This window comes from Chlorocebus sabaeus, chromosome 5 (assembly GCF_047675955.1).
Source record: "Chlorocebus sabaeus isolate Y175 chromosome 5, mChlSab1.0.hap1, whole genome shotgun sequence".
In the NCBI taxonomy this organism is placed as follows: domain Eukaryota; kingdom Metazoa; phylum Chordata; class Mammalia; order Primates; family Cercopithecidae; genus Chlorocebus; species Chlorocebus sabaeus.
The window spans coordinates 82,366,591-82,388,575 of record NC_132908.1 but is presented as its reverse complement, the minus strand read 5'-3'; the positions used below and the strand labels follow the sequence as shown (position 1 = coordinate 82,388,575).

The window sequence follows — 21,985 nt, the reverse complement described above, 5'->3', positions numbered from 1 at the left end:
TTTAGTAGAGACAGGGTTTCTGCATGTTGGTCAGGCTGGTCTCAAACTCCTGACCTCAGGTGATCCGCCCACCTCAGCCTCCCACGGTGCTAAGATTACAGGCTTGAGCCACCGTGCCTGGCTGACGGGGAGATTTTTATGCCTGGGTGCAAGAAAGAACCTGTTCTTCTTCAAGCTGTTGTGCAAATAATTAACAATCTGATATTTCAAAGGGAACATAAACAGAACCCAATTCAATATGAAATGGAAGTTTTTCACACCCCTGCAAATGTGTGAAAAAGATAGAACATTTATACCTCAACTAGCAGTTCTTTTGGGCCCAACTGCTCCCATACCATTGTGCCAAGCTAAGGGTATCCTCGCCTTAAATCTTTTTTTCTCCCATTAAATCTTTATTTTCTTTTCCTTTGTGTGTTTATGTTTTTGTTTTTGTTTTTGTTTTGAGACGGAGTTTTGCTCTTGTTGTCCAGGCTGGAGTGCAATGGCACAATCTCGGCTCACCGCAACCTCCACCTCCCGGGTTCAAGCTATTCTCCTGCCTCAACCTTCCGAGTAGCTGGGATTACAGGCATGCACCACCACGCCCGGCTAATTTTGTATTTTTAGTAGAGACGGGGTTTCTCTGTGTTGGCCAGGCTGGTCTCAAAATCCTGACCTCAGGTGATCTGCCCGTCTCGGCCTCCCAAAGTGCTGGGATTACAGTCTTGAGCCACCGCACCAGGCCTTAAATCTTTATTTTCTAGTTACAAAGATACGTGTTTTTGTTTGTAACAAACTCAAACAATCTAGAACTCCAGCGTGTGGAATAGAACACTGCAACCCATTTCAGTGATGTGGGCTTGGCTCTGGTGTCTGGCAGCCCAGAGCTGTAGCTTGCTAGCCCTGGGTGCTGGGAGTCGCTGGACATCTGTGAGCTCCAGCTCCTCATTTGTCAAACAGGATGGTGATAATGTTTATCTCTTAGGGCATTGTTCGGGTTCAGTGGCATCGTTTTTATAGCAAACTTGGCCCAGAATTTGGCACATTGAAAACAGCAGGATATCTATCAGCTGATATTGTCATGATGATGATAATGAAGTTTAAGGTAAAAGTAGCTCCTCCCCATGGTTAGACAACTGTATGGCTTCTATTCAGACAGATGTAGAATCAAAGCTGTAACTCCTCCTTCTCAGACATTTCAACTCATCTAAGGGGCCCTCTCCCATGTAAGCATCTGCGGTCTCTGCAGGGGGCTGACCCTGGATCTCACGAAGTGGACAGGGCTCTCCACATTTCCACATAAATTCACCCCCAACATAACAGGCCACACTGTGGAACTGGAGTCACATAGTGGGGCTGCCCTGGTGGTACCTAGTGGCAATCACACTGATGACAATGATGAGGACGATGATAGTGAAGGTGGCAGCAACAATGATGACAGTGACAAGGATGACAGCAATAGTGAGGTGACAACTGTCTTAGTCCATTTGTGTTGCTGCAAAGGAATATCCACGGCTGGATAATTTGTAAAGAAAAGAGGTTCATGCCGGGCGCTGTGGCTCACGCCTGTAATCCCACCACTTTGGGAGGCTGAGGCAGGCGGATCACCTGAGAGGTTGGGAGTTCAAGACTAGCCTGACCAATATGGAGAAACCCCATCTCTACTAAAAATACAAAATTAGCCGGGTGTGGTGGCACACGCCTGTTATCCCAGCTACTTGGCAGGCTGAGTCAGGAAAATCGCTTGAACCCAGGAGACGGAGGTTACAGTGAGCCAAGATCGCACCATTGCACTCCAGCCTGGGCAAGAAGAGTGAAACTCTGGGAAAAAAAAAAAAAAGGTTCATTTGGCTCACGGTTCTGCATGCTGGACAGGAAACATGGCACCAGGATGGTGAGGGCCTCAGGCTGCTTCCACTCAAGGCGGAAGGTGAAGGGGAGCCACAGACATCATGTGGTGGCAGCAAGTGGGAAGCAGCGAAGGTGCCAGGCTCTTTTTTTTCTTTTTTTTTTGAGACGGAGTCTCGCTCTGTCACCCAGGCTGGAGTGCAGGGGCGTGATCTCGGCTCACTGCAACCTCTGGCTCCCGGGTTCAAGCGATTCTCATTCCTCAGCCTCCTGAGTAAGTGGGATTACAGGCGTGCACCATCATAGCCAGCTAATTTTTGTGTTTTTAGTAGAGATGGGGTTTTGCCATGTTGGCCAGGCTGGTCTCAAACTCCTGACCTCAAGTGACCACCCACCTCAGCCTCCCAAAGTGCTGGGATTACAAGCGTGAGCCACCACGCCCAGCCACCAGGCTTCTTTTTAACAGCCAGCTCTTGCAGGAACCAATAGGGAGCAAACTCATTCATTACTGTGAGGATGGCACCAAACCAGCTGTTCATGAGGGGTCGCCCCATGACCCAGACACCTCCCATCAGGCCCCACCTCCAATGCTCGGAATCAGATTTCAGCATGAGGTTTGGAAGGGACAAATATCCAAACTATATCAATAAGAATGATGAGAACAATGATGATAATGACGGATAACGGTGGTGGTGATGATGAAGATGATGGTGACAACTCTGTCCCAGGCCCTGTCCTGGAGGCTGGTGATCAATGCCTGTTTGGCGGAGGAGGACACAGAGCCTGGGGGACCGAGGCCCAGCACCTCAGACTCGGGAAATGACTTGCTTAAGGTGACACAGCCCTTTTAGACTCCCGATTCTTTCTCATCCTCTCAGCCAGTCCTGTGCCCACTGCGTCCGTGCTGTCCTGGGAGGGAGGCAGAAGCAGGACGACAACGAGGGCAACTGCAGGGTCACTGAGGGGGGTGAGAAAACTTGCCGTGTGAAAACTCTCCTTGCAGGAGTTCCACACACCCCACATCAAATTGCCCTATGTGGACATGACCACCCTCGGTGCTGCACCTGCCTGACCCTCACTGCGTCCTGCCCCCAGTGTCACCTGAATCCCAACGGAAGCTGTTCCTGGTCCCCCATCCTCTGGTTTGCTTCCTCCCTCCTTCCCTCCCTTCCTGGCTTCCTTCCCCTGTGTGTTTTGAGGTAGGGGTCTTTCAAGTTGCAAGACAGCTGCTCAGACAAAACCTGTCAGTTCCAGACACCTCTTCTGGGAGGTGGTGCTGCCTGGCACAGTGTAATACAGATCCTTTGCTCGGCCAGAGCCTGGCCCCAGGAACACATCTCCACCAAATCACAGAAGCTGCTAGGAGGAAAACAGTATCCGACGCACACGCTGCCGTCTGCGTCCTGCCATGGGAGACCATAGTGGGGAGCCCAGGCATACGCAGACTGTCATTGAGCTGCCCTGTCTCTTCTGGATGTTGCCTTTCTTTCCTTTTTAAGCCGTCTTCTTGAAGCAGTTTCAAACTTAAAGAAGAGTTGTGAAAATATAAAGAGGCCCTGCAAATATCCTTCGCCAGAAATGAACATTTACCTACATGCGCGTTCTCATCTCTCCCTGCACATATTCGTGCATATCATTATTTTCCTGCTGAACAATTTGAGAGTTAAGTTATGGAAATGATGACTCTTGACCCCAAACGTGTCAGTGTGTGTGTGTGTATATATATATATATATATTTTTTTTTTGAGGGTCTCCCTCTCTTGTCCAGGCTGGAGTGCAGTGGCACAATCTCCGCTCACTGAAACCTCCGCCTCCCAGGTATCTGGGATTACAGATGCCCACCACTATGCCTGGATAATTTTTTTTTTTTTTTTAAACAGATTCTTGCTCTCTCCCCCAGGCTAGAGTGCAGTGGCACAATCTCGGCTCACTGCAAGCTCCGCCTTCCAGGTTCACACCATTCTCCTGCCTCAGCCTCCCGAGTAGCTGGGACGACAGGCACCTGCCACCACGCCTGGCTAATTTTTTGTATTTTTAGTAGAGGCGGGGTTTCACCGTGTTAGCCAGGATGGTCTTGATCTCCTGACCTCATGATCCGCCAGCCTCGGCCTCCCAAAGTGCCTGGGATTACAGGCGTGAGCCACTGCGCCTGGCCACGCCTGGATAAGTTTTTGTATTTTTAGTAGAGATGGGGTTTCACCATGTTGGCCAGGCTGGTCTCGAACTCCTGACCTCAGGTGATCTGCCTGCCTCGGCCTCCCAAAGTGCTGGGATTACAAAGCGTGAGCCACCATGCCCAGCCATCAGTGTAGATTTTCTAAGAGCAAGGACCATTTCTTTTCTTTTTTTTTTTTTTTTTGAGACAGTCTTGCTCTTGTTGCCCAGGCTGGAGTGCAATGGCACAATCTCAGTTCACTGCAACCTCTGCCTTCTGGGTTAAGGTGATTCTCCTGCCTCATCCTCCCGAGTAGCTGGGATCACAGGTGCCTGCCACCACGCCTGGCTAATTTTTGTATTTTTAGTAGAGACGGGGTTTCACCATGTTGGCCAGGCTGGTCTCGAACTCCTGACTTCAGACGATCCACCCGCCTCAGCCTCCCTAAGTGCTGGGATTACAGGCATGAGCCACTGCGCCCAGACGAGCAAGGACCATTTCTTAAAGAACACAGTACAATAGGCCAGGCGCGGTGGCTCAAGCTTGTAATCCCAGCACTTTGGGAGGCCGAGACGGGCGGATCACGAGGTCAGGAGATCGAGACCATCCTGGCTAACACGGTGAAACCCCGTCTCTACTAAAAAATACAAAAAACTAGCCGGGCGAGGTGGCGGGCGCCTGTAGTCCCAGCTACTCGGGAGGCTGAGGCAGGAGAATGGCGTAAACCCGGGAGGCGGAGCTTGCATTGAGCTGAGATCCGGCCACTGCACTCCAGCCTGGGTGACAGAGTGAGACTCCGTCTAAAAAAAAAAAAAAAAAAAACACAGTACAATAATCATAATCTGAAAATTTAATATTGACCCCAGACTGTAATCTAAAATACAGTTGTTTCTCTTCTGACCATTTTATTACTTCTCTTCTCTTCTCTTTTCTTTTTTGAGACAGGGTCTCGCTCTGTCTCCCAGGTAGTGCAGTGGCAAAATCATGGCTCACTGCAGCCTCCACTTCCCAGGCTCAAGCGATCCTCCCACCTCAGCCTCCTGAGTAGCTGGGATTACAGGCATGCGCCACCATGACCGATTAAATTTTGTACTTTTTTGTAGAGATAGGGTTTCACCATGTTGCCCAGGCTGAGCATTACTTTTGAAACAAACACACCAGGATGTCATGCTCTCCTACCTCCCAGTCTCAACAGTAAACAACATCCCGCTGCTCGCATGGTGGCGCCTCCCTGCGCCCCACAGCATTTTGCTGTTTTACTGGAGTATTTTTACAGCAAATTCCAGACATCATTCCATCCGTGAGGACTTCCGTACAGATGACTGGCTTTCAAAACCCGCCGGGTGGGCTGCGATCAATGCTGAACAAAGACAGGATGAAAGGGAATAGTTGATAGAATCCGAGTACGTTGTGCAGGGCCGGTCTGCACTTTGCTGGGATGTTGAGTCTATCTTCCCAGCAGCCGCAGTCCAGGGAGGTTTGGGAAGCCTGGCCCGCAGAGGCCCTGGGGCTCTGTGCAGCTTTCCCTCTGGCTTCTTTGTGGTTGACCCTGACGTCAGGGCTGCAGGACCCCTTGGCAAGGCTGGCGGCAGGAGAGCCAGCAGGGGCACAATGGATAAGGGATGGAGATGAGGTCTGCTCCACCCTCCCCTGTTCCTGGAAGCTCTGTCCCCTGGGGACTCCAAGACTTTCCAGGTCTGCCTGGTCACTAAAAGCGTGGGCTCCAGAGTCCAAAGTTCTGGCTTCAAATCCCTGCTCTGTCACTTGCTACCCAGATGACCTTAGGCAAGTTAACGAATTCCTCTGTGCTGTTTCCTGTTAGATGTTTCCTGTGAAATGGGACAGGAATGGTCCCAACTTCATGGGGTTGTTGTGAGGATTCACTGTATATGTATATGTATATGTATATGTATATGTATATGTATGTGTATAATATACATAAAAGGCTCTGAACAACAGTGTCGGGCCCATGGTTAGTGCCAGGAAATGTGTCTGTCACTCCCGCAGGCCTGGGCCCTCTGTCCCTCAGCCCCAGCCCCACTCCTTTGCTACCCCTCACTCCTCCCGTAGGGAAGGATTCTGTCTCCTGCATGTGAGAGTCCTGCAGGGAGCATTTAAAAATCTCAGTGCCAGGCCGGGCGCGGTGGCTCATACCTGAAATCCCAGCACTTTGGGAGGCTGAGGTGGGTGGATAACTTGAGGTCAGGCGTTCGAGACCAGCCTGGCCAACATGATGAAACCCCATCTCCACTAAAAATACAAAAAAAAAAAAAAAAATAGCTGGGTGTCATGGTGCACCCCTGTAGTCCCAGCTGCTCAGGAGGCTGAAGCAGGAGAATCACTTGAACCTGGGAAGTAGAGGGTGCGGTGAGCCAAGGTTGTGCCACTGCACTCCAGCCTGGGCGACAGAGTGAGGCTCCATCTCAAAAAAAAAAAAATCCCAATGCCAGCCACACACCAGACCAATTGCCCCAGAATCTCTGGGGGTGGGACTCAGGCAGCAGTTTTTGTTTTTTGTTTTTTGTTTTTTTTTTTAAGAAACAGGCTGTTGCTTTGTCACCCAGGCTGGTGTGAAGTGGCACAATCAAGTTCAAGGTTCACTGCAGCCTCAACCTCCTGAGCTCAAGTGATCCTCCCGCCTCAGCCTCCTGAGTAGCTTGGACTACAGGCACAGGCCACCACGCTTGACTAATTTTTTTTTTAAATGTTTTATAGCTAGGGTGTCCAAACTTTTGGCTTCCCTGGGCCACATTGGAAGAAGAATTGTCTTGGGCCACACATAAAATACACTAACGATAGCTGATGAGCTTAAAAAAAAAATCGCAAAAAAAATTCATAATGTTTTAAGAAAGTTTACGAATTTGTGTTAGGCCACATTCAAAGCCATCCTGGGCTGCAGGCGGCTGGAAGGCTGCGGGTTGTACACGCTTGTTTTTTGTTTTTGAGATGGAGTTTTGCTCTTATTGCCCAGGCTGGAGTGCAATGGCATGATCTTGGCTCACTGCAACCTCCACCTCCCAGGTTCAAGAGATTCTCCTACCTAAGCCTCCCAAGGAGCTGGGATTACAGGCACCCACCACCACACCCAGCTAATTTTTTGTATTTTTAGTAGAGATGGGGTTCCACCATGTTGGCCAGGCTGGTCTCGAACTCCTGACCTCAGATGATCTGCCCACCTTAGCCTCCCAAAGTGCTAGGATTACAGATGTGAGCCACTGCGCCTGGCTGTAAGCTTGTTTTATAGAGACAGGGTCTTCTTATGTTGCCTAGGTTAGTCTTAAACTCTTGGCCCCAAGCGATCCTCATGCCTCAGCCTCCCAACGTGCTGGGGTGACAGCAGTGTTACTTAATCCAGAAGAAGCAGTATTTTGTAAAGCTCCTGGGTGATGTGCGGACGCTGCAGGGCCCAGCTCTTCTTGGCTATAGTGTGGATGCAGGTTCTGAGTGGGCAGGGCCAACCGAGGGCCTGAGACTCTGCAGGCACAGCTCCCAGGAAGCCTGTGCTGCTGTTCCATGGGCCATTCTGGGAACAGCAAGGCCCTGGAAAAGGCCTAGCTGGAAACCTCGACCTCCTTTCCCTCCCTTGCTGTCATAAGGGACGGCAGCAGCTGACATTGCTTGGACTTTTCCTCTGTTCCCAGCACAGATCACCTCCCGACACTCGGTCCTCGCTGCTGCTCAATGAGACCATTATGTGCCTCATCCCTTTTAAAAAAAAAAAATGTTTTTTTTCTCGAGATGAATTCTCACTCTATCGCCCAGGCTACAGTGCAGTGGTGCAATCTCAGCTCACTGCAACCTCCACCTACGGGTTCAGGTGATTCTCCTGCCTCAGCCTCCCGAGTAGCCGGTATTACAGGCACCCACCACCATGCCTGGCTCATTTTTTTTACTTTTAGTAGAGACGGGGTTTCACCATGTTGGCCTGGCTGGTCTTGAACTCCTGATCCACTCGCCTTGGCCTCCCAAAGTGTTGGGATTACAGGCTTGAGCCACTGTGCTTGGCCACCTCATCCCATTTTAAAGATGAGGAAAGTGAAGTCTTGAGATAAACTCTCCGTGGTCACGTGGCTGGGACCTGGCCCAGCTGGTGCAGTGGGGAAGCTCCAGAGACCGCTGCTAAGTTGGAATGGTCACCTTTCATACGCAGCTGGCCCACGCCCGCTCCATCAGTATCTCTGGCTCTCCCTGTCTTCCCCAGGCCCTCACTCTATGTCCTGGTGGTTATCTCCCACCCATGTCTTACTAGCTCCACCTGGACTTCCAGCTCCTTCTCCAAACCTTTCCTGACCTGCCATCTTCACATTCACCTCTCCGATTTCTGGCCCAGAGCAAGCATCTCTGACCTTAGAGGCACAGGAATCCCTGGGACCTTGTGCCCCTGGGTGGGCCTGAGCTGCTGCCTTGCTCCCCAGCCTCCGGGTTGCTGATGCTACCAGTCCACCAACAGCCTGCAGATGAGGGCCAGGCCTGGGGTCTCCTCACAGGCCCTAGCCACACACCCTTCGAGAAAGCAGACTTGCTCCTTGGCATCCTCAGAATAAGCTCTTAACTCAAAACCAGCCCCAAAAGCCCCAGGTCCAACCCATCTTTGGTTTCTCCCCACCTGTTCCTGCCTGACCTCCCACCCCCTGGGGCTCCTCCCATGGACTGTGCCTTTATCTTCCTCTGGACCTCTGCACACTACAGGCCCCTGTGGGGTGGGGCTCCAGCCTGGGGATCAGGACAGTCCTGGGTTAGAGTGTCAGCTCCACAGTCCCTAGCAAGCTAGTAGCCTCAGGCAGGTGCCACCACCTCTCTGAGCCCTGATTTTTGTGTCTGTGAAGTGGTGACAGTAATAGTACCTTGCGGGGCTGTTACTGAGGAATGAGTGTCAAGAGCATGCAGGGGCCCCGCACCACTGGCTGCTGCTTTTATTTTTCAATTGCTCAGAACTGAGGATGCCTCATGTCACAGGAACATCATGAGAACACTGGTTGGGACAATTCTAATACCCTGTGGGCTGGGGGCCACACGGGCTCTATAGCTCAGGCTGTCAGATCTCCAAAGAACCTGCATTAGGGAAAAAAAAATGGCAGCATTAGAATGGGAGGTGCGGCGGGGCGCGGTGATTCAAACCTGTAATCCCAGCACTTTGGGAGGCCGAGATGGGCGGATCACGAGGTCAGGAGATCGAGACTATCCTGGCTAACCCAGTGAAACCCCATCTCTACTAAAAAATACAAAAAACTAGCCGGGCGAGGTGGCGGGCGCCTGTAGTCCCAGCTACTCGGGAGGCTGAGGCAGGAGAATGGCATGAACCTGGGAGGCGGAGCTTGCAGTGAGCTGAGATCCGGCCACTGCACTCCAGCCTGGGTGACAGAGTGAGACTCCGTCTCAAAAAAGAAAAAACGGGAGGTGCACTGCCATGGGGGCCTCTGGGCCACCCCCGAGCCCTGGCTGGCAGGTCTTCACATCTCTGCAGCTGCAGCCGTCCTGTGGCTCTTGAAAGGAAAGGCTTGGCAGTGTCGGTTCCCTATGATCAGTTCACTGCAGCCTCCGCCTCCTGGGTTCAAGTGACCTCACAGACCCAGGGCTGCAGACGCCGCCTTGGCTTCCTGTATATTTAACTTTGAGGCACCCGTAAGTTTTTTCCACCAGCACAGACTCCCTCTTTGAGCAAATGCAGCCCAGATGTAGTTGACAGGTGGCGTGACCTGGAGGCCGGTGGTTTCTCTCCACCACAACCTCCTGTTTTGCACTCGTCAGGGCCAGGGGTGGGGGCCTGGCCACACATGGCCAACACAAACAAGTTGTGCCCGCCCCCCCTCTGAGCGCTCTCCTCTCTCCACAGGCCTGCAGAGGCGCCAGCATGGGGCTTAAGATGTCCTGCCTGAAAGGTAAGGCCTGCACGTCTGCCCCCACCAGCTCTCATGGCAGGGGGTGGGCTGGGCTGGGGGGCAGGAGGGAGGGGAGATGAAGCCCTCTGCCCTGCAGAGTGAGCGGGGCACCATCCCTTAAAGCAGTCCTGTACACACCAGGTACCCTAAAAATGCTTGTCATGACCCTGAGCACCCCCGCAAGGCCTTCCATTTCACTAGCAGTGAGTGACTGGGAAGGTGGCAGTGCCCTGGGGCCTCAGTTTCCCCCTCAGGGGGCCTAATCCCAGGCTGTGGAGAGTGAGGGAGGAGGAGACCTTTGCGAAGGAGCCAGGCTGGGCTGTTTTTTTTCCTGAGGACACACCTGGGGCCTGTTATCACCCAGACAGGAGGTCCAGCGTCCAGGTGCTGGGAGAGAAGGCCAGCAGAAGAAAGTTCTAGAAGGACACAAAACCACTGAAGGGTGTTGTGGGTGTTGGCGAAGGTGGCCCAGACTTCTATCCTGTGTGTGGATGACCCTGGGGCAGACCAATGCGGGAGGAGACCTCCTATCCCAAGTCCATTGCTGCCCCCTCTTATTTACCTTGGTGACAGTTGCTTTGGTCTCCCCAGCCGAAAATCTGGGAGTCACGTGGGCGGCCACTGGTCCAGACCTAGCATGCCCGCCTGCTCTGACTTGTGGCCCTGCTGCCTGAGACCAACTCTGGCTCCAGGTGTCCCATGGCCAGTAGTTTGAGGGCCGGGCTCCTAGCCTGACCCAGGGCCACCTGCCTGACCCCAGCAGCCCCTTCCAGGCAGAGGTCACCTACGCACCTGGAGAGGTGGTCAGGAACTGAGCCAGGCCTGGGATCAGCCTGCATTGTGTGAGTTGTGGCTTCACCACTGCCTCTGTAAGACCTAGATCAAGAGCCTCAGTTTCCTTATCAGTAAAATGGGGATCATGGCGGACCCGTCTCAGGTCACCAGGAGCACCAGAGCAGGGCCTGGCGCACCCTGGCGGTGGCTGCTCTTAATTAATTGTATTATTTCCTTCGTCAAATTCACCAGGCTCTGTAGTCCATCCTTTGGGTTTAGGCAGGCTTAGGGCTTTTGGATGCAAGCTACAGAAGCGGATACTGGTTAACAAGGAATTTACTGGAAAGCCGAGGGGAGCCCACAGGAAGAGTGAAGTAAGGAGGAATGAAAAGGTCCCTGCTAGGAGCCGGGATGAATGGACTACCTTTTAGGTTTCCAGGCTGGGAGGAATCCGCTCCAGGAGAGCATCTGATTGGCCCAGCTTAGGTCTTAGGCCCGCCCCCTTGGCGTGGAGGGAGGTGCATCTTGATTGACAGCTCCTCCAAGACCGCTTGCAGAGAGATTGGTTCCCATGGTGAAAATCGGGGTGTCCTTTGCCAAGCGGGATGGGATGCCAGACAGACACAAACAGCCGGCGTCCCCTCCAGGGCCTGCCTTCCTCTGAGACTCCAGCCTGACCCCACAGAGGAGCGGGGAGATGTTTGTCGAATGAGTATCTGTGCGTGGTTGAGGTTGATCCAGCCGCAGACAGTGGTTGAGAGGGTCAAGCCTGAACCCTTGAAAGTTGAGGACTTTCTTCCCTTTGACATGAGTTTCCCAGTTCCTGGCACAAAGTAAGCATTGAGGACACTTTTCTTTAAAAAATAATATGTATCACATAAAACTTACCGTTTTAACCATGAAGTGTACAGGTTAGTGGCATTAAGCACGTTCACAATGTTGTGCGACCATCGCACCACCCATCTTCAGAATGAAGGTTTCATCATCTCCAACTGAAACTCTGTCCCCATTAAACACTAACTCCCCGTTCCCTCCCCCAGCCCTTGGCAGCCACCGTTCTACTTCCCATCCCTAGGAATCTGCTCTAAGGACCTCATGTCCGTGGAATCATCCAGCATTTGTCCTTTTGTGTCCGGCCTCCGTCGCTCAGCGTGGCGTTTTCTAGGCTCATCCACATTGAGGCACGTGTCACTGCTTCATTCCTTTTCACGGCTGAATACTACTCCACCATGTGGACAGACCACGTTTTCTTTATCTGCTTCTCCAATGATGGACACTGAGTTGTTTCCACCTTTTGGTGATTGTGTCAGGACATCTTTGACAAAGAAACCAGGCCCCTGGAGGTGTCTCTGGGACCACTTTTCTTCCAGCCCAAGGCCGGGGCTTGATCAGGAAGGTAGACCAAGACTCTGCAGATCCTGACAGTGCCTGGGAAATGCACTCCGACACCACCCACCCCCGGCCCCTCATGAGTGAAAGCACGGGCAGCCAGCTCAGGGTTCCTGGAGCTGGGAGCTTTTAAAAGGACCACGTTCCTGTCGGCCCTAGAGCTGCTAAGTGCTGGAATGGCACCTGCCCCAAGCACGGCTTGTCCATCCATTTTTCATGGCTGGCTTTGGTGCTACCGGCCCCTGCCCACCCCCACCTGCCCAGCCTGGGTCTCTGAAGGTGATGAGGCCCACACAAGCATGGTGGTGACTCTGGGAATGGGGAGTAGGGGGGCCAGAACTCTTTTTTTTTTTTTTTTTTTTGAGACAGAGTCTCGCTGTGTCACCAGGCTGGAGTGCAATGGTGCAATCTCAACTCACTGCAACCCCCGCCTCCCGGGTTCAAGTGATTCTCCTGCCTCAGCCTCCAGAGTAGCTGGGATTATAGACGCCTGCCACCACGCACAGCTCATTTTTGTATTTTTGGTAGAGACGGGGTTTCACCATGTTGGCCAGTCTGGTCTCCAACTCCTGACTTCAAGTGATCCGCCTGCCTTGGCCTCCCAAAGTGCTGGGATTACAGGCGTGAGCCACCACGCCCGGCCTGGAGAGAAACATTGTAACTCGACATTTGAAGTAACCAGGAACTCAGTAACATGGCATCTTACTGTCCTAGGGCTGCTGTAAGAGATTACCCCAAACTGGGTGGCTTAAAACAGGAATTTATTCTCTCACAGTTCTGGAGGCCAGAGGTGTGACATCCAGGTGTGAGCAGGGCCTCGTTTCTTCTGGAAGATCTAGGGAGACTCCTTCCTGCCAAGCTCCTGGTGGCACCAGCCATCCTTTGGTTTGTGGCCGATTAGCTCCAGCCTCTGCCTCGTGGCACATGGCTTTCTTCTTCTGTCTTCCCCTCTCTATTAAGGACAACTGTCATTTGCTTTAGGGCCCACCCTATTTCAGGATAATCTCATCTCAAGATCCTTAACTCAATTACATCTGCAGGGCTACATGGTGGCTCATGCCTGTAATCCCAACACTTTGGGAAACTGAGGCAGAAGGATCTCTTGAGCCCAGGAGTTCAAGACCAGTCTGGGCAACATCACAAAACCCCATCCCTACAAAAAATACAAAAATTATCGGGGAATGGTGACGTGCATGCCTGTAGTCCCAGCCACTTGGGAGGCTGAGGTGGGAAGATCCCTTGAGCCCAGGAAGTCAAGGCTGCAGTGAGCCGTGATCACACCACTGCACTCCAGCCTGGGTGACAGAGCCAGACCCTGTCTCAAAACAAAAACAAAAACAAAAACAAAAACAAAAAAATCACAAAGACCCTGTTTTCAACAATGTTAGATTCCCACTCATAGGTTCCGGTTAGGTGTCTTTTGGAGTGGGCACCGTTCAGCCCTGGATACAATTACTCTCACTCCCTGGGGCCTCAGCACTACATGCTGCCCAGGGCACCAGGAGGAGGGACCCACCAGGACCCAGGCCCTCTGCCTCTGTGCTCTAGCCCTGCAGCCTGGCCAAGGACTCAGACCCACCCAGCTGTTTCCAGGTGACCCTCCTGTACCATGCCCCCAGCTGCAGGTCTCCCTGGGTTCAAATCCCAGCTCTGCCCCTTACCAGTGATTTGACCTTGGAGCAGGGCCAGCTTCACGGGCATGTGACCTCTGCAGCTACACAGGCCCCATGCTCAGTTTAATGCTCTTAATGCATATTGAACAATGGGCCTCACATGTTCATTTTCCACTGAGCCCCACAGATTACACAGTGGTTCCTGCCTTGGGGCAAGTGACCTTGTCTCTCTAGGCCTCAACTTCCTCTGGGGTAAACCGAGGCATCCTGCATCCAGCCCACAGGTTTTATTGAGCGCTGGGTTCTGGAGAGGACTTGAAGAATCATAAAGACAGGACTCTGCCCAAGGGCATACTATCTAGAGCCACACCATCCAGTAGAAATAGATTTTAACATTTCTAGCAGTCCCATGAATAAGGTAAAAAGCAACGGGTACGATTACTTTTAATATGTTTTATTTAATTCAATGTATTCCAAACATCATTTCAACGAGTGGGGTCCAGTTCACTGGTCTGGGAGGTTCAGTCGGCTGATCGGTGGGGGCGTTCAGTTGTCTAGGGGATTTAGTTTTGTGGTTTGGGGAATTTAGTTGTCTGGTCTGGAGGTTTAGTTGTCTGGTCTGGGGGGGATTGTCTCGTATGGGGAGGTTAGTTGGCTGATCTATGGAGTTTAAGTTGTCTGGTCTGGGAGTTACTTGGCTGGGCTGGGGGCTTTACTTGGCTGGTCTTGGGGGGTTGGCTGGTCTAACAGGGTTTACCTGTCTTGTGTGGGGATTAATTGGCTGATCTGGGGGTCCAGTTGGCTGGACTGGGGTTACTTGGCTGATCTGGGGGTTCAGTTGGCTGGTCTGGGGGTTCAGTTGGCTGGTCTGGGGTTATTTGGCTGCGCTGGGGGCTTTACTTGGCTGGTCTTGGGGGTTTAGTTGGCTGGTCTGGGGGTTTAGTTGTGTGATCTGAGGGTTTGATTGGGTGATGTGGGGGTTCAGTGGCTGGTCTGGGGGTTCAGTTGGCTGATGTGGGGGTTCACTTGCCTGGTCTGGGGGATTTAGTTTGCTGCCCTCCTTTCTCTCCCCCTCCAGTCTGGGAATCTCTCCCTCTAGAACCAAAGTAGGCTTTCTGAGCCAGGAGGCACCTTGCAGTCATCTTGCAAAGCCTTACATTACATATAGGGAAATTGAGGCCCAAGGAGAGGAAGTGACCAGCTACGGTCACACCAACTAGAAATGAGACATGGTTTCCTTTAGGGAGGCGGCTTGGAGACCTGTTCTTATTCCCTTAGGAGGCGTGGTTACCGGAGGCATGGTTATGGGAGGTGTGGTTACGGGGGCGTGGGCTGAGCCCGCTCAGTAGAATGTGAGGCGTGGTTACGGGAGGCGTGGTTAACGGGAGGCGTGGTTACAGGAGGCGTGGTTAACGGGAGGCGTGGTTACGGGAGGCGTGGGCTGAGCCCGCTCAGTAGAGTGTGAGGGTCACAGTGGGTATGACATTCTTCCCTGCGGGCTTCATCTCACCGACTCTGACCAGCCACAGCCCCAGCCCTCGCCGCCACCTCCTTCCTCACCTCCCCCATGGGCTCTGAGGCTATGTAACTGCCCAGGAAGACCCAGGCCCCTTCCCTATTGGGCTGGCTTTGTGTCGATGGCACCCAACGTGGCTGGCTGGGATGGGGTCCGCCCACTGCTGGGCTGGCTTCCGTCTCTACCGTGTGTGACTGTCCGGTGGCTGCTGTGACAAATGACCATACACTGGGGGTTTAAAACAGCAATTTTTATTTTCTCATGGTTCTGAAATCGGCCCTGGCAGGGTCACCCTCCCTTCTCAGCCTCAAGTGAGGAAGCTTTCAGCCTCTTCCAGCTTCTGATAGCTTCAGGCATCCTGGGTCCAGTCTCTGCCTCCGTCTTCACGTGGCCCTCCTCTCTTCATGTTGCCCTGCACTCAGCCTCCCTCTCCTCCTCTGGTAAAGACACCAGGCGTTGGATTTAGAGCCCCTCCGCTCCCAAATCCAGGGTGAGCCCATCACGAGATCCTTAACTAATGACATCTGCAAAGACCTCATTTCCAAATAAGGTCACATTCTGAGGTTCTGGGTTGATGTGAATTTGGGGGACACTATGCAGTCCCCATCAAGTCAGTTCACCTCTGAGCTTCCCCTGTGGGGAGCAGGAATGTGCTTCTCCTGTCTGGCAACAAAGACTCAGCCCAAGGGTGGTAGATATTGAGAGGGTGGCATAGGAGGAACACAACTGTGCCAACACCCCTTTGTTTCCGAGTCCAAAGGAGAGGGGCTGCAGCGGCACCCCTTAAGCAGAGTCCCTCTGCTCAAGGGCCTTGCCGTGGCGACTGTGACCCACAGGAGTGTCCCACGGGCCAAAGAACATCTCCCTCGTACCTTACCCTATAAAGACTGGCACGTGCCAGCATCAACAGGAGCTAGGCACGGCCACCCTCATCACAGCTGAACTCTACAGATGGGGAGACTAAGGCACAGGGGATCGCTCACTGGCTCAAGGCCACATGGCCAGTTAGGAGAGGTTGGCTCCGCAGACAGAAGGGGAACGAGGGAGTCATCTCCTTGGTTCCTAAGTGCTCCCTCACCAGGCTCCAGCAGGGCAGCACAGCCAAGGAAATGGCGTGGTTCTGCTGCATGGTTCTCAGTGGGGTCCGGGACCTTCTGCATAGGCATCACTTGGGAACCAGTCAGACCATCAGATTCTCAGGACCCACTGGATCAACTGAGTCAGGAACTCAGGGTTTTCAACACGTCCTCTGGGGGAATTCCAGTGGCTGTGTACTTTTGAGGACCACTGGCAAAATGGCTCTGGGGTCAGAGATCCAAGTTCATGTTCTGGGTCAGCCTCTGACTGACTGCAACTTTGTGCAAGTCACTTCCTGTGCCCAGGCCTCAGTTTCTGTGTCTGTAAGATGGAGCAGCAACTGGGAAAATCTCCTGGGTCAAGTCTCGAGAGTTTTCTGAGATAGGCACTAAAGATGGTACCCAAGGAGCCTTTACACCTTCCTGCTGTGGAGGTAGTTGCAGGTGTGTGGGGGCCTCCACAGGAAGAGTTCAACTGCAGGCGTGGGCTTTTCCGCTAGAATGGCTGGCTGGGGCATCAGGGCTACCTGGGAGGACCTCTGTGGTCTTTGAGGTTCTGCAGGGGGAACGTCAGCTCCAGCCTGGGTTAACTCCAGCATCACCATGGATACAGGCTCCTGGGAACGAGACTGGCCCCAGCAACCGTCCTGGGGAAGGTCCCTCAGGGCTGCCTGGGGCTTGGTGGGAAAGATGAAGGTTTTCTCCTGGGTTAGAAAATAGACTTTATTTTTTAGAGCAGTTTTAATTGACAGAAAAATTGAAAAGATAGTGCAGAGAGTTCCCATATACCCCACACTAGCTTCCGCTGTTATTAACATCTTACGCTCACACGGTCCACTCATTACAGCAAACCAATCAATACAAATCCATTGTTCTTTATTACTATTTTATTTATTTATATACTTATTTATTTATATTTTTGAGACAGGATCTCACTCTTTGTTGCTCAGGCTGGAGTGCAGTGGCACAGTCACAGCTCACTGCAGCCTTGACCTCTGGGGCTCAAGTAATTCTCCTGCTTCAGCCTCCCAAGCAGCTGGGACTATAGGTATACAATGCCATGCCCAGCTAATTTTTTTTTTTTTTTTTTTGGTCGAGAAGGGGTCTTGCTTTGTTGCTTGGGCTAGTCTTAAACTCTTAGCTTCAAGCCTTGACCTTCCAAAGTGCTAGGATTATAGGCATGAGCCACCGCACCCTGCCAGATCCATTCTTATTAACTAATATCGACACTTTTTGTTTTTTTGAAACAGGGCCTGGCTCTGTTGCCCAAGCTAGAGTGCAGTGGCACAACCTCAGCTCACTGCAACCTCCATCTCCTGGGCTCAAGCAATTCTCCCACCTCAGCCTCCCAAGTAGCTGGGACTACAGGCAAGCGCCACCACACCTGTCTAATTTTTTTGCATTTTTAGTAGAGATGGGGGTTTTACCATGTTGCCCAGGTTGGTGTTGAACTCCTGGGCTCAAGCTATCCTCCTGCCTCAACCTGCCAAAGCACTGGGATTACAGGCATGAGCCACTGCACCCAGCTAGACTGGTTATTATTAACTAATGTCCACATGATTCCAATTTCCTGCATACATTTTTTCTGTCGTGGGATCCCACATGACATTTAGTTGTCACATCTCCTTAGGCTCTTGGCTGTGACAGTTTCTCAGACACTCCTCATTTTTGTGCAGACCCTGGCTGCCAGGCATGGCTCTGACTCCCTCGCTCGGGGGGCTGAGCCTGGGGGTGGTTGGTTGTTGACCGTTATGGCACCCATTTTTCTGTTTTTGTTTTGTTTTGTTTTGTTTTGAGACAGAGTCTCGCTCTGTCGCCCAGGCTGGAGTGCAGTGGCCGGATCTCAGCTCACTGCAAGCTCCGCCTCCCGTGTTTATGCCATTCTCCTGCCTCAGCCTCCCGAGTAGCTGGGACTACAGGCGCCCGGCACCTCGCCCGGCTAGTTTTTGTTTGTTTGTTTGTTTTTGTTTTTTTTTTTTTTTGAGACGGAGTCTCGCTCTGTCGCCCAGGCTGGAGTGCAGTGGTGCGATCTCGGCTCACTGCAAGCTCCGCCTCCCGGGTTCACGCCATTCTCCTGTCTCAGCCTCCTGAGTAGCTGGGACTACAGGCGCCCGCCACCGCGCCCGGCTAATTTTTTTGTATTTTTAGTAGAGACGGGGTTTCACTGTGGTCTTGATCTCCTGACCTCGTGATCCGCCTGCCTCGGCCTCCCAAAGTGCTGGGATTACAGGCTTGAGCCACTGCGCCCGGCCTTTTTGTATTTTTTTTAGTAGAGACGGGTTTTCACCGTGTTAGCCAGGATGGTCTCGATCTCCTGACCTCGTGATCCGCCCGTCTTGGCCTCCTAAAGTGCTGGGATTACAGGCTTGAGCCACCGCACCCGGCCTGGCACCCATTTTTCTGATTTACCTTCAGAGGCTTGCGTCTAGCGCCTGGTCAACCCAAAACCCAGAATCCCTCCATATGGCCCTGTGACTGTGTGAATGCCTGGCTCTGCTGGCAGACAGCTGCAGGCCAGAATTGCATGAGAGATTGTTCCTTCCACAAACCTTTATTGTGTCCCTACTGTGCACTGGGTGCTGGCCCAGGTCCCAGGGCTACAGGGATGAACAAGGCAGTGTGGTCCTGGCCACTGGAACATACAGAGGTGAGGAATAACCGTAATGCTAACTCAGTGCTGGATGGAAGCTAGCGCCTGCCTACCCAGGGTTGCTAGGGGTGGCATCACCCAGGAAGCACCCCAGCCTAAAGAGCTGGCCTGGTACAGAGTGAGGAAGGGACGGCTGTTCTTGGTAGCAGAAACTCATGGGCATGGACTGGGAAGCAAGCAGGAGCCTGGCGTGCATGGTGGAGGAACTGGAGGGACCACAGCACCAGAGAAGATGGGAGTGGCCAGCGGGAGCCAGGCAGGGAATGTGGAGTTTCCACCCCTGGGGACAGGAGCTCTGTGAAATGGGAGGGTGAGAAAAGCATTCATTCCACTAATACATTTGAGCAGTGTTCAGAACGAATTGGAAATTTCATACATTTGAAGGGAGGTCACATGGTAGAATCCAGTCCCTGCTGGACCAGGAGTTAGAAAATAGCCAAGGTCCAGCACCCCACTTCCCTGAACTTTCCTGTCCCCTTCTGTAAAATGGGCTCCAGCTCCTGCCTGCGGGGATCCTGGGGGAGGTCCTCACCCGCTGCCTGCTGGTGCCACCGCCATGTTCCAGGGGTCTTTGTCTACTCTGCCGACCTCCACACCCAAGCAGCAAACAGGAGCCAACACACAGTCACTGTTCCATGGTGCTGGTTCCCTTCCACTGCGGGACAGAGCCCAGACGAGGGTGTGTCCCGGGCAACTTCTCACAAACATGTATTGAGTACCTGCTGCATGCCAGGCGGCACACTCAGCCCTCAGGATGCAGCAGTGAGCAGCTCAGAGCTCCTGTCCATGTAGGAGAAATGGAAAGCGTGTGTGAACAAATGCACACCCAGCAGGCTGGATTTCGTGGTGAGCGCTATGAAGGGAATTGAGCAAAGGGGTACAGTCGAGGGGATGAGGTGGGGTGAGGGGTTCTCTGTGGTGCCGACACTGGAGTCAGCCATGTGGATGCAGGGAACAGTGTTCCAGGCGGAAGGAACAGCAAATGCAGAGGCCCTGAGGCAGGACCAAGCGCACTGAGCTGGTGAGCAGTGAGAAGGCAGGTATGGAGGCCAGGCTGAGCTGGAGGAGCTGAGGTCTCTGGGGCCAGCAGGTGGTAGAAGCTGAGGTGTGGATTGAGAACTTAAGAGTAATACAGGCCAGGCATAGTAATACAGACCAGCACTTCAGAAAGCCAAGGCGGGCAGATTGCTTGAGGTCAGGAGTTGAGACCAGTCTGGGCAACATGGTGAAACCCCATCTCTACAAAGAACAGAAACAGTAGTTGGGCGTGGTAGCATGCTCTTGTAGTGCCAGCTATTCAGGAGGCTGAGGTGTGAGGATTGCTTGAGCCCAGGAGACAGAGGTTGCAGTGAGCCAAAATTGCACCACTGCACTCCAGCCTGGGCAACAGAGCAAGACCCTATCTCAAAAAAGAAGAAATACAAAGCACTAGAATCGTTCTAGCCCAGGAGTCTAAACCTCCACCACACATCAGAATCTCCTGGAAGGCTTCCTAATGGATGCTGCCCCGGCCCGTTAGAGGTCGGGGTGAGATTGGTGTAGATGGGTCCCAGGCACCGGTGCTCTAGGAGGCCTCCTAGGTAATTCTCCTGGGCGGCCCAGGCTGACAACCAATGCCCTTGCCTTGCAGATGGGGCTGCGGTGGAGACTGGCTGCCCAAGGTAACAAAGAGCAAGTCAGCCTGGCTGGGAACCCAGGTGTGCAGGCTCAATTCCAGGGCTCTTTCCGGAACCTTCTGAACAGACCTCTGCCCAGGAGGCAGAAGCTCCTGAGAGACACCCCCCTCCAGCCTCCCTTCAGCTCAGGGCAGTGGGGTGGATCATCAAAGCCTGTTTTAAACCAGGGAGCAGATGGTGTCTGATCTCGCCCCGCCCCCTGCCCAGGACAGAGCGGGCAGCCCTCCTGGCTCACAGCAGGGACTTAGCCAGTCTCCCCCATCAGTCACCCATGCTTAAGCTAAACCTCCGGCACCTGATGTCCTCGGAAAGGAGGGAGGCCAGGCCAGTGACGCAGCAGGTGGGAGACAAAGTGCCATTTCTAGCTGTGCCTGGGTAGGTCAGCCCAGCTGGTCTCCACCCCAGTACTCAGCGTTAGTATTCAGGTGATAGTTCCCAAGGACGTTCTCCTCCTCACACTCCTAACACTGTGAGGTTAGGAACCATGCTGCCTTTTTCATCCCCGTAGCCCTGGTACCTGGCCCAAGACTTGGCACACACAGACCACGTAACAAATGTTTGCAGAATGAGTGTGCTCTCAGCCTTAGCCACCATGTGGAGACCCTCCCCGGACTGACCCTCCCGCCGACCGGGGTGGCTGCCCTGTCATCCTCATCATCCCCATTATCTCGTCATCTCCATCATCTCCGTCATCCCTGTCATCCCTCTCATCCCCATTATCCTTGTCAACCCCATCATCTCCATCATCCTCATCAATGCCATCATTCCCATCACCCCCATTATCCCACTCACCCCATGGGAGATGACTGTGGCCATAGTGTTAACAGCCTACCCATTTTTGCCAATCTGTTGGGTGAAAAATCGTACCTCAGGAGAAATTCATGCTTCTTCTCTTTTTAACAGGAAACATTTAACTTTTTTTTTTTTTTTTTTTTTTGAGACAGTCTCGCTGTGTCTCCCAGACTGGAGTGCAGTGGCGCTATCTCGGCTCACTGCAAGCTCTGCCTCCCAGGTTCACGCCATTCTCCTGCCTCAGCCTCCCGAGTAGCTGGGACTACAGGTGCCCGCCACCATGCCTGGCTAATTTTTGGTATTTTTAGTAGAGATGGGGTTTCACCGTGTTAGCCAGGATGGTCTCGATCTCCTGACCTCGTGATCCACCTGCCTCGGCCTCCCAAAGTGCTGGGATTACAGGCGTGAGCCACCATACTCAGCCAACTTTTTTTTTTTTTTTTTTTTTAGGTACAGATGGGATCTTGCTATGTTGCCCATGCTGTCTTCAAATGCCTGGCCTCAGGTGGTCCTCCTGCCTCAACCTCCCAAAGTGCTGGGATTACAGGCATGTGCCACTGCACTTCTTTTTTTTTTTTTTTTTTTTGAGACGGAGTCTTGCTCTGTTGCCCAGGCTGGAGTACAGTGGTGCAATCTCA

The 21,985-nt window shown here is 52.8% G+C and overlaps 1 protein-coding gene across 2 annotated transcripts in view; it reads left to right on the top strand.

Moving 5' to 3' along the window:
* The window catches only part of C5H16orf74 (chromosome 5 C16orf74 homolog), a 50,243-nt gene that overhangs the window by 6,105 nt on the left and 22,153 nt on the right, over positions 1-21,985 (top strand). Inside the window, exon 2 of one of the 2 annotated variants that reach the window (XM_007994263.3) lies at positions 9,816-9,861. In XM_007994263.3, coding sequence (XP_007992454.2) covers positions 9,834-9,861 — 28 coding nt within the window. In that variant the 5' untranslated portion in view covers positions 9,816-9,833. Of the gene's footprint in view, positions 1-9,814; positions 9,862-21,985 lie in introns of both variants that reach the window. The other variant, XM_073015626.1, reaches the window with a different exon arrangement.